General features: G+C 34.5%; 1 protein-coding gene across 1 annotated transcript in view; it reads left to right on the top strand.

Moving 5' to 3' along the window:
* DPP10 (dipeptidyl peptidase like 10) overlaps positions 1-18,068 on the top strand; it is a 707,061-nt gene that overhangs the window by 354,186 nt on the left and 334,807 nt on the right. The window contains exon 5 of the mRNA XM_065927825.1: positions 16,056-16,130. Coding sequence (XP_065783897.1) covers positions 16,056-16,130 — 75 coding nt within the window. The remainder of the gene's footprint in view (positions 1-16,055; positions 16,131-18,068) is intronic.

Raw genomic sequence — 18,068 nt, 5'->3', positions numbered from 1 at the left:
GGACCACTTCCAAGGCCACTTTTCCAACTTTCCAAGGTCAAGGAACCTAACCAACATACTAGAAAGAGAAACAGCAAATTAGGCAAAGCAAAGTAACAGAGGAACATGTTCTAAAAAAAGAAGAAGATAGAACCCCAGAAAAAGAGTGAAGTGGGTAGAGATATACAATCTAAGAGATAAAGAGTTCAAAGTAATTACAGTAAAGATAGCACACTTGAGAGAAGAATTGATGAAGAATGAAAAGTTAGACGTTTTACTAGTGTAAGAAAGTACTGGATTGGCCAGAGAGTTTGGTTTTTTTAGAAAGATTTTACCGGAAAACAGCTAACAAGCTTTCTGGGTAATCCAATACAAAGAAGAGCCAAATAGAGATGAAGAATACAGTACTGAAAAAAATACACTAAAAGGAATAAACCATAGGGTAAGTGATGCAGAGGAACAGATCAACAAGTGGGAAGACCTAGTAGTGGAAACCACTAAGGATGAAAAGAAAAAAGAAAAAAAAAGATAAAATAGAAATAAGGACAGCTTAAGAGGCTTCCGGTACAATGTTAAGCATAGTACCATTGATGTTATAGGGGTCCTACAGAAGAGAAATAGATAAAGGATCAAAGGACATGTCTGAGAACATGATCGCTTAAAACTTCCCTAACCTAAGAAAGGAATCAGACACCCACATCCAGGAAACACAGAGAGTCTCAAACAGGATCAACCCAAAGAGAACCACATTAAGATGCACTGAAATTAAAATGGTGAAGTTAAAGAGAAGAATATTAAAAACAGCAGAGGTAAAGAACAAGTTACACGCATGGCAGCTCTTATTAGGCTATTAGCTATTTCAGCAGAAACTCTGCAGGTCGGAAGGGTGGTGGCAGAATATATTTAAACTAGTAAAAGTGAAAAATCTACAACCAAGGAAACTACCCAGCCACAGTTTCATTCAAACTTGGGAGAGATCAAAAGTTTTAGACAGCAGAAGTTAGAACTATAGCATCACCAAGCCAGCTTTACAAAAAGTGTTAATGAGACTAAGTGAAAAAGAAAAGGTCCCAATGAGAAACATGAACATCATGAAAGGAAAAACCTCCTTGGTAAAGACAAATATACAGTAAATATATTTTGGATATTAATTCCTATCAGTCATGTCATTTGCAAATATTTTCACCCATTCAGTAGATTGCCTTTTCATTTTATCAGTGCTTTTATTTGCTGTGTGAAAGCTTTTTAAGTTTAATTAGGTCCCATTTGTTTATTTTTGCTTTTGTTTCCTTTGCCTGAGGAGACAGATTCCCCCCAAAAAATATTGCTATAATTTCTCTCAAAGAAATTATGTATCTGCCTGTATTTTCTTCCAGGCAGTTATGGGTCTTGCATTGAGGTCTTTAATCAATCTTGAGTTTATTTTTGTATATGATGTGAGGAAATATTCTAATTTCATTCTTTCATATGTAGCTATTTGGTTTTCCCAACACCACTTACTGAAAAAGCTGTCTTTTCTCCGTTGCATATTCTTACCTCCTTTGTTATCGATTAATTAACCATAAGGTTGTGGGTTTCTTTCTGGGCTCTGTATTCCATTCTATGGATGTGTATGTCTACTTTTGTGCCAGCATATGTTATTTTCATTACTATAGCTTTGTAGTATAGTCTGAAATATCAGGGAACCTGATTATTTCAGCTTTGTATTTTTTTCTCAAGATTGCTTTGGCAATTTGAGGTCTTTTGTATTTCCATATAAATTATAGGATTATATGTTTTAGTTCTGTGAGAAATGTCATAGATATTCTGATAGGGATTACATTAAATCTGTAAATTGTTTTGGGTAGTATGGGAATTTTAACAAGATTACTTCTTCTGATCCTTGAACATTAGATATTTTTCCATTTCTTTGCATCATTTTCAGTTTTCTTCATCAGTGTTTTATACTTTTCATGGTATGGGTCTTTCAACTCCGTGGTTAAGTTTTTTCCTCAGCATTGTATTCTGTTTGATGTGATTTTAAATGGAATTGTTTTCTTGCTTTCTGTTTCTGATAGTTCATATTCATGTTTAGAAAAGCAACAGATTTTTGTATCTTATTATTATATCCTGCAGCCTTACTGAATTTATTTACTAGTTCTAAATTTTTTTAGTGAATATTTCAGGGTTTTCTATATACAGGCTCATGCCGTCTGCAAATAGTGACAGTTTTATTCCTTCCATTCCAGTTTGGGTACTTTTTCTTGCCTGATTGCTGTGGCTAGGACTTCCAATACTATGTTAATTAGAAGTGGTGAGTGTTGGCGTCCTTATTTTATTCCTGATTTTAGAGGAAAAGTTTTCAAATTTTCACTGTTAAGTATGATGCTGGCTGTGGGTTTGTAATAAATGTCCTTTTTTATGTTGAGATATGTTCCATTTGGACTTCTCAGGTGGAGCCAATGGTAAAGAATCTGCCTGCTAATGTAGGAGACTAAAAGATGTCAGTTCAACCCCTAGGTTGGGAATATCCCCTGGAGAAGGGCATGGCAACCCCCTCCAGTGTTCTTGCCTGGAGAGTCCCATGGATGGAGGAGCCTGGCAGGCTGCAGTTCATGGGGTTCACAAAGAGTCTGAAGTAACAGGCACGACTGAGGCAACTGCGCACATAAGCACGCATGTTCCATCTGCATATTCTGTTCTTACCAAGAGTAATAGCAAATGCAAGTCAGTTTATATGGATAATCTTGCATCTTATATACACTTATATATATATACACTACATATAGTGTATATATATATATACACAGACACATATAGATACATATATATACACATACATATAGTGTATATATATATATACACTATACACTATATACACTGTATATATATACACACACATATATAGTGTATATATATATACATACACATGTATACATACATATATATATACACATACATATAGTGTATACATATATATATATACACACTATACACTATATACACTATATATACACACACATATATAGTGTGTGTATATATATATATACATACACATACATACATACATATATATATATATACACTATACACTATATACACTAAATATATTCACTTATATATTTAGTAAAAAAAAAGGCAAACAAATTCACATTTTAAGGTCTATTTGTTAGGAACAAAGCATTTATTTTTACACTCTCTCATTTACTGTAATATTGTTTTTACAGTTATATGACTTTCTTATTCTTTGTCTCATAATTTATGTGTTCATTAAATATTAACAATTTATGTTTTATAAAATTGGTATAATTAAGAATATATTACTTTTAGTCTTCCTCATTAACATTTTTAAGATGATATAGTGAAAACATGGTTGGAAAATATATACAGGATATTGGCTTATCCAATAAGACAGTCACTAGCCACATATGACTATTTAAAATCTAATACAATTAAAAATTCTATTTTTTAGTTACAACAGTCACATTTCAAACATTCAATATCCAAGTGTAACCAGTGGCTACCAATTTGGATAATGCTCATACGGAGCCTTTCCATTATCATAGAAAGTTCTGGTATTATTGGTTTGTTCAGTTGCTCAGTTGTGTGAACTACAGCACGCCAGGCTTCTCTGTCCTTCACAATCTCCCGGAGCTTGCTGAAATTCATGTCCATTGAGTCGGTGATGCCATTGAAACATCTAGCCCTCTGTCATCCCCCTCTTCGCCCGCCTTCAATCTTTCCCAGCATCTAGGTCTTTTCTAATGAATCAGCTCTTCATATCAGGTGGCCAAAGAATTGGCTTCAACTTCAGCATCAGTCCTTCCAATGAATATTCAGGATTGATTTCCTTTAGGATTGATTGGCTTGATCTCCTTGCTGTCCAAGGGACTCTCAAGAGTCTTCTCCAATACCACAGTTCAAAGGCATCAGTTCTTCAGCACTCAGCCTTCTTTGTAGTTCAACTCTCACATCCATACATGACTACTGGAAAAACCACAATATTGACTAGATGGACCTTTGTTGGCAAAGTAATGTTTCTGCTTTTTAATATGCTGTCTAGGTTTGTCATAGCTTTTCTTCCAAAGAGCAAGCCTCTTTTAATTTCATGACTGCAGTAACCATCTGCAGTGATTCTGGAGCCCAAGAAAATAGTCTGTCACTGTTTCCATTGTTTCCCCATCTATTTGCAATGAAGTGATGGGACTGAACACCATGATGTTGAGCTTTAAACCAGCTTTTTCACTCTCCTCTTTTACCTCAAGGTGCTCTTTAGTTCCTCTTCACATTCTGTCATAAGGCATGGTATCATCTGCATATCTGAGGTTATTAATATTTCTCCCTGCAATCTTGATTCCAGCTTGTGCTTCATCCAGCCTGGCATTTCACATGATGTACTCTGCATATGAGTTATAAGCAGGGTGACAATGCAGCCTTTATGTACTCTTTTCCCGATTTGGAACCAGTCTTTTGTTCTATGTTCAGTTCTAACTGTTGCTTCTTGACCGGCATACAGGTTTCACAGGAGGAAGGTAAGGTGGTCTGGTATTCCCATACTTAATAAAGATAAAATTTCCCCTCATTATTACTTTTTTAGGGTAGCAGTGTACGTGTTTCTTCAGTTCAGTTCAGTCTCTGTCATGTTCTACTCTGCAACCCCATGGACTGCAGCCCGCCAGGCTCCCCTGTTCATCACCAACTCCCAGAGCTTGCTCAAACTCTTATCCATTGAATCGATGATGTCATCCAAGATATTTGCATACATCATAAATTACTCCAGAAATCTGTCTATGATCTATACATAAACAATATATCTCAAATATTTATATATTTATGTGTGTAAGTATTTATTTCCACAGCATGGATGGTCTACCTTTTTCATCCACTTAATAGTATAAATTGAAGATCTTTTTGTATGATGCCTTTTGTTTTTCTCTGATATGACTTCGTGAATTCATAGAATTCCCTTGCATAATGTACTTCCATATATTCACTTCCTATTATATTCCTGAAAATATACTTGGCAGTCATTTTTGAAATATATTTGTAGGCTAAATTCATAGCAGTACCATATCTGGGTAAAAAAGAAAAGTTCATTTGAAATTTAATAGACAGTATCAAATTACGTTAAGCAAGTCCAACAATGTTATATGATATAGCCTGTTAATCTACTCTGGCCATTACTAAGTATTGCCACCATGTTAACCATTATCACTTTGGCTGATGAAAAATAGTAATTAATTTTATATTGATTTGCAGTTATTTAATTATGAGTGAGATTGAACATTATTTTGACATATGTGCATTGACAATCAATTCATTTTGTCTATGAATTCCTTTCCATAGGCCTTTAAAATTGGGATTTACAAGTAACACCCATGTGGCAAAATTTTATCTTTGCATATTTCTACTTACCTTGAATCACACTAGAATGATTCATTCACCACCATCTAGAAAGTTCAGTGAAAATTTTTTTGTATTATATAGGTCTTATTCAGTTCAATTCAGTTCAGTGGCTCAGTCATGTCCAACTTTTTGTGACCCCATTGACTGCACCAGGCCAGGCTTCCCTGTCCATCACCAGCTCCTGGAGCTTACTCAAACTTGTATCTATTGAGTTGGTGATACCATCTAACCATCTCATCCTCTGCTGTCCTCTTCTCCCCTTGCCTTCAATCTTTCCCAGCATCAGGGTCTTTTCGAAGGACCTGTATCTGTTATTAACTGGTGGAAGAAGGAATGAATCATGAGTGTTAGTGAAGGAGGAACAATGGGAGAATTAGTGAGTAAACGCCTATAATGACCTCATTTAACTTTAAATATTTATTTAACAAAACAATCATCTGCCCTATAAAGTGTTAGAAGTATATCCCTTAATTTTTCTCTCAGTTGTCAAAGTGAAATAAAATTAATACTAAAAAAAAGAAATAGGCAAACTGAACACATTCTTCATGCTTTGAGCTTAATGTAACCCTGAAAATATGTTAAAAAAAAAAGATTGATCTTTGAATTCTATACATTTCATTAAAAATATTGAAGCTATTAATAAACATTTCTGATAAAGGGGACAATGCAAGAAGTAACTTATGGCTTTTGGTCATTAAAATGCAAAATTAGTAAATGACAATTCATTTTTATATCTATGTTTACATTTTTTTGGTGCATGCCTAATAGCTTCTAGGCACAGTTGAGGAAACCCAGAAGTGTTTCCAATTGTGACTATTGGATGATAATAGAAAAATTGTTTCTTTTTTTAAAGCTTGGGATTTAGGCTCAAGACATTGAGCAGGAGGCAGCCTCTGATTGTTCCTTATTGTCATTCTATTGGATTTGATTTGATTACAGGACATTTTTCTTTCCCCAAGTAAGCAGAAAGTTCTGTGTCACCATGGAAGTAAATCTGAAATTACTCTTTTCTTTTACTATTGTCCTTTGATTTGGCAGATTAGGGCCATTTATAATATATCTGCTTATTAAATGGATACTGAAAAAAGAGAAGGAAGTGGATAATCAACTTAATATGATTCCAGAGCAGGAGGAGAAATAGTACATCTGTTAATATACTCAAGAAATATGTTGTTGAAAACTGAGAACCTGAATCTTGTTACTCTTTGGTGTTTCAAATGAGTTTCATATTCAGATTCTTCCTCCGAATTGTCATATTCTATGGTTTTTGTTGTTTGTATCCTGTATCTATTATAATCTGTGAAGATCATTAGTTAGTTGAAAAATATTAGTGTGTAATATACCAACTCTTCCTATTTAATTGAAAAAATAAACTAAAGATATAAAAACACATTTCACAAAAGAAATACAGAAACTCATATCACTGATAAATAAATAAATGCTTAACATAATTTACAAGCACAAAAAGGATGGTCAACAAAGAGATAGTATTCTGCACCTATCCCACTGGCAAAGTTTAACTCTGACATCACCAAGAATCGAAAAGAATGTGGAAAACAGGGCCTCTTAAACATTGCCGACAGGAGGGTAATTTGTGTTTTTACTTTGGGTAACACTTTGTCATTTTGTGTGAAGTAAAACATTCACACACCCTACAACCCACAAATATAATCACTTTCTATTAATAGGCATTTCTAATAGAGTGAAAAATAAAGAATAACTTTCAGTTTTGGACCATTAAAATGAAAGTTAATGAACAAATGACAGCTCAGCTTTTCAACTAATTCCCTCTGGAAAATGCTTTTATATCCTTGGGTTTTTGTTGAATGTCTAACTCAGTTTGGTTTTATATATGTTTGCCTAAATGACACATTTTTTTAGCCTTAGTTGGTTTTGAACTTTTAATAGAGGCATCAGACGGTCCATGATATTATGCGTCCTAGTTAAATGTCCTCAGCATTCTGTTACAGATTCATGCATATTTACATTTAGTTGTAGTTCACTGACTTTTATATGCTATTCTATTATTTTATGTTATTTTCATATTGTTATCTGGTTTGTCATTATTTCTGTAGATTACAACATATTTGTTGTATATCTGATGTTTAAGTTTAACTGGGCATCCTGTTTTTACAGGTTAAATCTCTTATGATCAACACTTAGTTAAGGGAAAGTGAAAGTCGCTCAATGTGTCCGAACCTTTGCGACCCCCTGGGCTACACAGTCCATGAAATTCTCCAGGCCAAAATACTGGGGTGGGTAGACTCTCCCTTCTCCAAGGGAGATCCCTTGGAAATCCCTAACCCAGGGATCAAACTCAGGTCTGACAGAAAAATTATTAGTCTAATTCTGTGCATTGAAAGTCTATTAAAATGAAAACAGCAAATAAATGTTACACTATTTATATATTATGATTTTATCAAAGATAGAAAATTAGAGAAAGTAGATATCAAACTTGATATTATTGAAGAATATAACAGAATACATTAAATCTCATCAAATAATTTTCTTTTTCATTACTAACCTATGTTCTCTTATTTTCTTTGAAATTACTTATGGCAATGCTAAACTAATGATGTCATACTAATTTATGATCATATCTCAAGAAATTTAATCTTTGCAGCATTAGTATTGTCCTGTATTTTCCTCATATTTAAAGATTTAGCCAGGTTAATCTTTTTATGAAGTAATATTGGTCTTTATATTTTCTTTTAAAAAATGTAAAAATTGCAAAGTTCTTGGTAACCATACCCTGGCCTGTGGCAGATATGAAGTCATATCACTGACAAAAAACTTGAAATGTCTATATCATATTTTAAAATATTAACTCTTAACTAGAGTTTTCTCTCTAATATTTACCTAATGGAATATTAGCAAAAATTGTACTTAAGTAATTTGTGCTGGAGGAATCTAATAAACCTATCTCGTAAACATTAAATTGAATAAATCATATTAGACCATGATTAGGAAAACCTATCCAGAAATCCTAATATGGTATATTATTAGGATTTCATAACTTTTCTTTCTATCTACTGTATTCTTTAATACATTACAATTAGTGTGTTATATTCTTTGCCTGAATGTAATAGCATCCATTTAAAAAATATGTTTGAAATATTGTGATTAGGAAACATTAAGACAAGAAGAATCAGAGTAGCACAGCTGACTTCAGAGAAACAACTTGCATACTTTTGTAATTTATAGTATCTCTATACTTTCTCTAGCTTAAACTTTCCTAATTGATTGTATTCTTGAGTGGAGGAATACTGACATTCTTCTCAAAGTCACCTAGTTGTTCATGTTTTAAGTTATTAATAGAACTCAGAGACCATTAGTTGTCACCTTCTATTAAAGATAAAAAATTGTTTTTTAAATGTTTTAGTGTATGGAATATGACCCAAGTCAATAGAGTATTAATTGGCTGCTCATGTTCATTGAGCAATAAAGATATATATGAGCCATTCTACATGAGTTAGTAAGTACTGATTTAATAGTTTTAAGAGCTACCTACTGGTGCCATGGCATTTTCTGCATTGAGTATTTTAATAAACTATTCTAGTACCTATAAAATGCAAGTTTCCAAGAAAAAAAGAGTGACCGTATTTTGTGTTTATACAAGATGAATGTCCTAGGTATCACAAAGAAATATATTTCAAACATTCTTCTAAGTAAATGGGTAGCTAAGGAAAGACAACATTAAAAAATACAATAGTGGTCTGGTTTTTAAAATCTTTGCATATAAGCACAGTTATGGTGGTAACAAACAATCATGTTTTTATTTAGATCTGCAAGATAGAAGGTAATCTCTTTGTTCCTTTTATTTGAAGTTAGGCAGAGAAAGAGAGCCCATCTTTGGTATCACATAATAGACTGCAATTTGGTTTGTATTCTTTTCTGCCTTCTCCCAATCCTCTTTCCCTTTTTATCAATGACATAGTAACCATTTCTCTCCTGCCATTCGCTTAAGTTCAAATGGCTTTTTGAAATCTTTCCTTTTGCTCATTTCACAATCACTTATAGACTACATTGCAAAAGAAGCATTTTCAAAACATTTGTATATGTAATGTTTTATTTTTTCTGGAATAAGAGATGACTTTTCAAAGCATTTTTGTCACTTATCAAAATTATCAGCTTAAAATGAAGTTAGATAATGAGGGACATTATAGCCAAATAATTTAACCTAAGGGGTGTTTGTGTTTATGTGTGTGTAGTCATTTTGGTTGGATGAAGTGAAGAGAGCAGAAAATAAAAAAAGACCATATGGTTCTTGGAGACCTGTTTTCTTATATTCATCATTCTATATTTGTTGAAATGTACTCTCTTACACTCTAAGACTTAGTGGATTCTCCAGCTCAAGTTTTTAGATCAGTATTTTTGTTGTTCAATAGAAATGCCTATGCATATATTCAGACTTCCCAGGTGGCATTGTTGGTTTCAGAACCCACTTGTCAATTCAGGAGAGACATAAGAGACACAGGTTTGATCCCTGGGTCGGAAAAATCCCCTGGAGGTGGGCCTGGCAACCCACTCCAGTGTTATTGCCTGGAGAATCCCATGGACAGAGGAGCCTGGCAGGCTACAGTCTATAGGGTCACAAAAAGTCGGACACTACTGAAGCAACTTAACACATAGCATATGTGTGTGTGTGTGTGTGTGTGTGTGTGTGTGTGTGTGTATACATGTATATATATATGTATATATGTGTGGACATATGTGTATATATGTACATATATCTGACCAGCATTTTACAAGATCTAGAATAATATTCACTATTCACCTAAACTGTACAGTTCTTATGCATCTGACATTTCTCAATTTTAAAGTACCCAAGTTTTCTTACCAACTTTTGTTTTATTTTTAATTCAATCTCTGATTCCTCTCCTCTTGCTCAATCTTTTCTCATCCTTAAGTCATACAAATGCATATTTTATATTTTCTGGCACTTCTGACCTTTAAGTTTGTGTTTAATGATTTCTTGCCATGCTATTCAATAACTGACAACTTGGAATACCATCATTATCTATTTCTACCTCCAGTTATAATGTTTCTGACAAGAATGAATCATTGCAATGGAGCCTCTTAATGGGGGCATTACTGTGGCGATAGATGTAAATTGAGATTCCAAACAACCCAGAAGAGCAATCAGAAACAGTGATCAATGATGAGATGGACTGCACATGTAATTATATACATGTGACTCAGATGAACCACTTGTGCTGAAAAGGACAGAAAAGGCTTAAAGGGGGAGAATTAGAATGATCTTTGAGAGAAATACAACTCAAATAAGGAGCAGGGAGAGGTGAAGCTGTTACAGCAGGTGGGACAGACTGAACAATAATACAATGATAAAGAAAACACATTCAAAGAATAAAAGTAATAGTAAACATTACTCAAAATAACTGTACTGTTTCTGATCCACCCATGGTAGAACATGTTGTTTGAGAATTTTTTCCTTTTACTTGGGAATTAATATCGCATTGGAGGTAACCTTTTATGTAATACTCCATAAAGTCCCAAATAGTTCATTTAAATTTCAGACTTTTGCACAAAAATCTTAAACATCCCCTATTATGTGTCCACAGCGATTATAATCACAGCATTATCTAAAATTGATATGTCTAAAATTTTCCTCAAAATATGCCTGTTTTTTGCTTTTCCCCAACTGAGGTTGCAGTAGCAACATTAACCCATGAATTAAAAATGTGAAAACCCATATTTGTTTTGTACAGTTTCTTTTCTTGGTTTGCAGATATAGTCATTAAATTATTTTGTTTTTATCAACCATCTCCCTTGCATATGTCCCCTCCTTTTTATGCCCTTGGCTCTTCCTAAACTTGTTGACAATTGCTCATCTGGATGACAATGAGAACCTCTTACCAGATCTAATTGACCTCAAGATATCATTAGAACCAACTCACTTTCTTTTCCACCCAGTTGTCAGAGGAATTATTCTAAATTCAAATCTGACTTTATTGCTCCCTTGGCTTTAAATTTCACCATTCAGGAAAACAGTAATTAGCTCTGCCATGTTCATGTTGGTAATAATATATGCATAACATTAGCACTAATCCATGGGGCTGGCCACACCTCTTTTAAAACTTTGTGTATATTTTTGAAGGTTATTCTCATAATGCAATCTGCAATGTCATAGAACTGGAAAGCACTGGATCATGAAGTTTTCACTGACTTTACCACCAAGTATACGAAGTATATGCCATTCTTTTCTGTAACCCTCCCAGGATTGTCCCCTCAGCCCCTGCCTCACTTTTAGCATTATTATTGCTTTACTGAAATTTAGCAAACTAGCAGCCCCTGGCAGAACCTGGTAGCCGTATGTATTTCAAAATACTGGGCTATAATTTTTAAATTATGGCTGTAAATTATATTAGAACTACTGTATAGATTTTCTTAAATGATACTGGTTATTTGAAACAGGGGCTACTGCCCCTTTAGATAACCTAGTCCAGGGGCTACTCGCCCACTAGTCCATTTGGCCTCAGTGTACTCAGACATCCCTTTTCTATCACTACACAGCCAGTCTTTTAAGTCATTTGGATTTTGGATTCCTGCTCTGTCATGGAAAGACACAGTTCTTGTCTTATCCTGCCCAGTGTGAGATGGGAAAATTTCTAATGACTTTGTTTTTCAACTTTGTAGCACCCTCAGTGTTTACCATGATGCTCATCTTATTTTGAACTTTCAGTAAGTTAGTTTTGGTACCGTTGAATGATATACAGAATGAGGTACTACAGAATCTTCCCAGGCTGCCTGAAACCATGCGTTGGTTTCTCAACTTGATCAGATAAGTCTTGTTTTCATTGTTGTTAAGTTAACAACTGGCATATCTGTTTTTCTGTTTCTCTCACCTGGCATGGCTTTAGTTGAATGTTCCTAGATGGCAGAGTTCATGCATTTTAATGCCCTTTGTCCAAAAATGCATTAGTAAGCATCACTGCTGAATAATACCAATAAGCACATGTAGAAAATATTTCTGCATCCTTTTATTGCAGTAGTGATGAAGTGATTAAATATATAGTTAACAAACTAGCATTATTGGCAATAATCAACTTCCCAAAATGCTAATTTGAGGCCTTATCAAGTTGAGAGTCAACTGGAACTGTATTAATATCTATAATTAGGTTCAATGTACACCAAGGGGTCTCTGGGGTCTGCAACAAAGAATTAATCTCCCAGATGCAACAGATGATAACATAAATGGCGTATGCTAAGAGGGATTTTCCTGAAATTCCCGTGTCCCTTGGCTAAGCAGCAAGAATGTCTGTCTTATATGTGTGTCATCAGCTAGTCTCCTTGCAGCACCACCTGTGCACGGCTCTCTAAATTTAGAGAAGTTTCTACAGCTTGAGCCTCTGAAAAGGTATTTGGAATGTTTCCCAGGTTGTATGCTGCATAAACTTGGAGGCAATATAGTGATAATTAATAAAGTGCCAGACTAGATAATTGTAGGAGCTGTAAAAGATACTAAAATGTTGTTACCAGAGGCTCAGATGCACCTGTGAACGTGTGAAGTTAATTTGTGTGAGCAACATCATATGAGAGTGGATGGGAACAAGGGAGGTGAGATTTTCTTTAATTCAGTCTTCAGACAGCGTAGCTCTCTAAATAAAGAGAGAGAAAGGAGGAACTAGGGAAAGAAGGAGGAAGGAAGGAAAGAAGGAAAAAAGGGAGAGAGGGAGGGATGGAGGAAGGGAGGGAAGGAGGGTGAGAGGAAGGAAAGAAAGAAGGAATGAAAACAAAAAGAACCTCCTGTTGGTGCAGGGCTTGTGGAAGGGGTTCCTCCTTCATTCTTTCATGGTGTATACTTCTCTGTGACCTTAACAAAAGTTTAAGAATTGTTATTATTAGAATTTTCTTATTCCCATTGGACTGGAATGATGGGTATTGCCCTTTATCCAGTTTTTAAATAACAATGAACCTCCTCGTCTGTGTAACAATGCACCTCCTAATACTGCATTCTCTGTGTGCAGAGTTCTCTCTGTGTGACTCTGAATTCCATACAGGCTAATATCCACCATTTCTATATACACTAAGTTAGTGAAAAAATTAGAATGAGAATACCTAACTTACAGCTTTGTCATGGGAGGAGTGTTGAGAAGTACAGAGTTCAAAGCAATTTCAGAGATAGTTCTACTAACTGTGATGGTAGCTCCGCTGTTGTGATTGTAGTTTGTTGTTATTTTCATTGTTATTGAAATGGATTTTTGGAAAAATGAAAAGCAAATTTCTTCAGATGAGTTATTACCAATGATTATTCTGTCCTTCTTGTAAAGTGGATGGTATAAGATGGATGAATATAAGCAACGCCTCTTCTACATTAACATTACCATGTAAAAGTATTTTCTCCCAGAGAACGCCATTCTCTTGCATATCTAGCTAAGAAATGAAAAAAAACATGTTATTTCAATAATTATTTGGGTGTGTGTGTAAGGGGGTGCTTCCCCATGGCTCAGCAGCTAAAGAATCAGCCTGCAGTGCAGGAGACCAAGGAGATATGGGCTGGATCCCTGGGTCAGGAAGATCCCCTGGAGGAGAAAATGGCAACCCACTCCAGTATTCTTGCCTGGAGAATCCCATGGACAGAGGAGCCTGGCGAGCTGCAGTTCAAAGTGTTGCAGAGTCAGACACGACTGAGTGACTAGGCACAGCACCGACTTACAATCCAATTCTTTCTGATACTAATTACCCAGAATTAGTGAGAAACCCACAGGCTAAAGGCACAGTGAGTGCCCCCAGTTTGATAATTTGATAGAATGGTACAGAAAGAGCTATAGTTATGATCACTTGTTTGTTATAAAGAATACAAATGAAAAGCCAGATGAAGAGGTAAATAGGGTAAATGAAGAAGGGTCCTAAGCACAGTCTCTGTCTCAGAGTTGAGACGCTCCCTCTCCTGCTACTGTTTATCATCAAGGAAGCTTCTACAAATCTCATCATTCAGAGGCTTTCAGTGAGATTTTGTTAGCTAGGACTGGTGTGTTAAATTGCTGGCAACGTGATTAAACTTCATCTCCAGTGCCACCACCCTCCCTGACCTCCAAGTAGGGTTCAAAGTGCTACCCCTCTAATCAGGTGGTTGGTTCTGGTGACCAGCCCCCGTCCAGAAGCTATCTAGTCACCCTCCCCTCACCCCTACATCTGGAGTCATCTCATTAACTTCTATCATATATGGTCAAAGTGGGCTAGTTATCAATAACAAAAGACCCTTCTATCACTCAAGAAATTCCAAGGATTTTATTGTTTAAATTATTTTTAAGAGATTTCAATTATTTATTTATCTGGTGGTGCTGCAGGCTATGTGGGTTCTTAGTTTTCCAAACAGATTGAACCCATGCCCACTGCAGAGGAAACCTGGATTATCAACTACTGGACCACGAGGGAAGTCTCCCAAGCATTTTAGAAGCTCTGTGTCAGGAGCCAGGAAAAAAGGCCAAATATATATTTCTATTATACCATAGACAGTTTGCCAAATATTGGTTAATCTGAGTTTCCTATCCTTTCCAATATGTTTGAAAATTTATAAGTACTAAAACCTTGACTTCATCCTTTTTTGTTTTTTTTTGAAGAAGTGTTGTGGAAACTGCCCTGTGTACAATTATTTATACATGTATTTCTCTGAAAACACCATTAAAATTTAGTTTGCTTAAAATCCATATATAGTTTATTTTTTGTGTTTGTATTTTGTAGGCTTTTGATGCATCAACTCAATTTCCTGGCCTTCTCTAGATTTGAAGTTACATATAAACTCTACTTCAAATAAAACAATTTCTCCACTCTCTGTGTATTTATCCTTCACCTTATTTTCAATTCTTTTCAACATCATATCTATTCAATGGTAAAATGAAGGGCTCAAAATAGAACATCTGTAGCATAGTTGTTTATATACCATATAAACACATTTCAAGTTCGTATGAACTTGAAAGTGAAACTCACTCAGTCATGTCTGACTCTGTGACTCCATGGACTGTAGCCCACCAGGCTCCTCTGTCCATGGAATTCTCCAGGCAAGAACACTGGAGTGGGTAGCCATTCCCTTCTTCAAGGGATCTTCTCAATCCAGGGATTGAACCCAGGTCTCCCACATCTAGGAGGATTCTTTATCATCTAAGCCACCAGGGAAGCTGTATATGCCATATATATAATATATAGTAATCAAGGTAATTAAAACATTTGTGTCTAAATCTGCTTCACTCTGGGAGTTTTCTTTAATGATATTTTGTCTTTAATATATGTCTTTTCAAAAATATAAATATATAACCAGTGATAAAACTAAAGTGCAAAGATAGAATATCATGACACCACAGAATGCCACTATTTCTTTTCCTTTTGATTAATCCAGCATGCAAATATAAAAGCATTTTGATTACTTTTAAGAAGTTCAATGATGTTTTGTTTTTGTTTCCTTAATGAAAATATCAACTTAGTCTATAAGTGTTAAAATGTAGGGGACATATGGGGCAAATATTTTTCTTAATGAAATGTCTAATATAAGCTCTTCCAAGTTTTTATGTCCCTCTGTGTGCATGACCGTTTAGACTTAAAGTGTGAATGAGAATGCTTATTTTACAATATTATGAGGATAATGGAGATATTTTTAATATTTACATATCTAAATGCTTATTAATCTTCCTGTTATTAAATGTTTTAAAATAATTGTTTATATTTACTTTCAGGTAACCTTCAAAGCATCAAGACATTCAGTTTCACCAGATTTAAAATATGTTCTTCTGGCATATGATGTCAAACAGGTAAAAGAATGAACTTCTTTGCAAAAATGTTTTATTTGTGGTGCACTCAAGTAACAGTTCATAGTTTTCCTTGTCATCTACTCAACTAGAAATTTGAGTTATTTGGCATATCCAATAGCTACTGGTGATTATTGATACCTAAGATGGCACACGAGAATGTTGGTGATACTGTCTTTTCTTTCATATCTAGCTAGTAAATTACTGGAGCAATCTGCAAGGTCCTGGCTAGATACAAGGCCATCTGTTTTAGTGGGGAGTGTGGCAAACTCAGCAAATCCAAAAAAATGGGGGCTTTTTATATTCTCACATAAGCCTTAATATCTACTTAATTGTCATAACTATATGTGGATTAAGGAATTTCCTAATAGCTATTCCCTGAGCTGCAATGTGTATTGTTGGATGGGACTGGTGAAAACGTTCATTCAGTTTATGGTCAGTGGATTCTTTGGTGGTGTTTGAGCATAACACTGCAGTTGTAGAAAATTCTGAAAGTGGGATAAGGCAAGGGATTAATTCTGAATAAATAAAATGTTCTAATTGCAATTAGTGTTTCATTATCCCATGTCAGCTCTATAGTACAATTAGAGTAATATGCCTGGCTGTGGAGTATCTTGTACTTAGATGTAATTCTCACTGTTAAAAAGCAAAGTAAATGTTGAGAAGCCCGTTCAGCAGATTAGTTTCTTTAGAAAATAAATGATTGGAAATTATTCAAGGAAGTTTTGTGTGGTTTAAGGCAGATAATAAAAATTTATAGACTTAAAACAGAAAGCTTCATATAATGCATTGAAAGCCTTTGAGCACATGACCTTTTACAGTTCAAAGAACCCTCTCCTTGATGGTTTTAGTCTTTTGAAATATACATGTGCTATATTTTTAGACAAGTTTATGTTTCTTATTTATAATAATTAATTTACACTACAAAAAGCAAGGAGATTGTAATCAAAGACATTTTTTTCTGTTATAAAATTTGACCCTTTTCCTTCACTCTTTTTCTGTGTTCTGTCTATTTATTGAGATTTTGAAAACCATGTAGGAAAAGCGCTTAAGTTTCAGAAGCAAAAATAATACAATATCCCCAAGTTTTTGAAAATATTTATCTAAAGAGTTTTAATTAAAATGACTGCTAAATAGCTTTCAGTAACTACCATACTTAAGACATATAGAACTAGCAGAAGGATAAACACACAGATCAATGAAACAGAAAATAGAACTCAAAAACAGACACATCCAAATCTGCCTAACTGATTTTTGACAGAAGTGCAAAAGCAATTCAATGGCAGAGGGATAGTACTTTCAACAAATGGTCCTGAAGCAACTGGATATCCATGGGCAAATCAAGCAAGCAAAAACCCCATAAATACACTAACTTAATTTTCACATTATGTAAAATCTCAAAATGTATTATGGATTTAAATGTAAAATTGTAATTTATAAAACTTATAGAAAATATATGGTAGAAAATATTTCATATCTATAGCTAGGAAAATTTTCTTAAACTGTATATCAACTGGGTCACACTTAGCTACTCTGGAATGTAATATGCAAAATTAGGTTGACTTTGGATACTGGGGCAAAATATATCAGAATTATGTGAAAATATAATTAACACCAAAAATATACCTATAGATCAATCTTAATAACCCCCTTTTATATTTTTGCTTAATTTCAGAAAGAATGAAGATATATTATTGACATAGTCTTTGGAAGTGAGAGGAAGCTCACGTTACTTTAATAAGTAAAAAATGATCAAAAAAAAAAAAAAATGATCAAATGAAATTTCATGATCTTCTATACTTCATTCATATATTCTTATTTATTCATCATCTATTAAGTACAAACTCCTGGACTATACAGTCTGCAGGGTGTGGTATGTGCACCTATAGGCACACACAAAATTGAAGCTTCTCCTTTAAGAAACATACAATCAGTTAGAGG

The sequence above is a fragment of the Muntiacus reevesi genome, chromosome 3 (assembly GCF_963930625.1).
Source record: "Muntiacus reevesi chromosome 3, mMunRee1.1, whole genome shotgun sequence".
Classification (NCBI taxonomy): Eukaryota; Metazoa; Chordata; class Mammalia; order Artiodactyla; family Cervidae; genus Muntiacus; species Muntiacus reevesi.
This window is presented reverse-complemented; position numbering and strand designations above follow the sequence as displayed.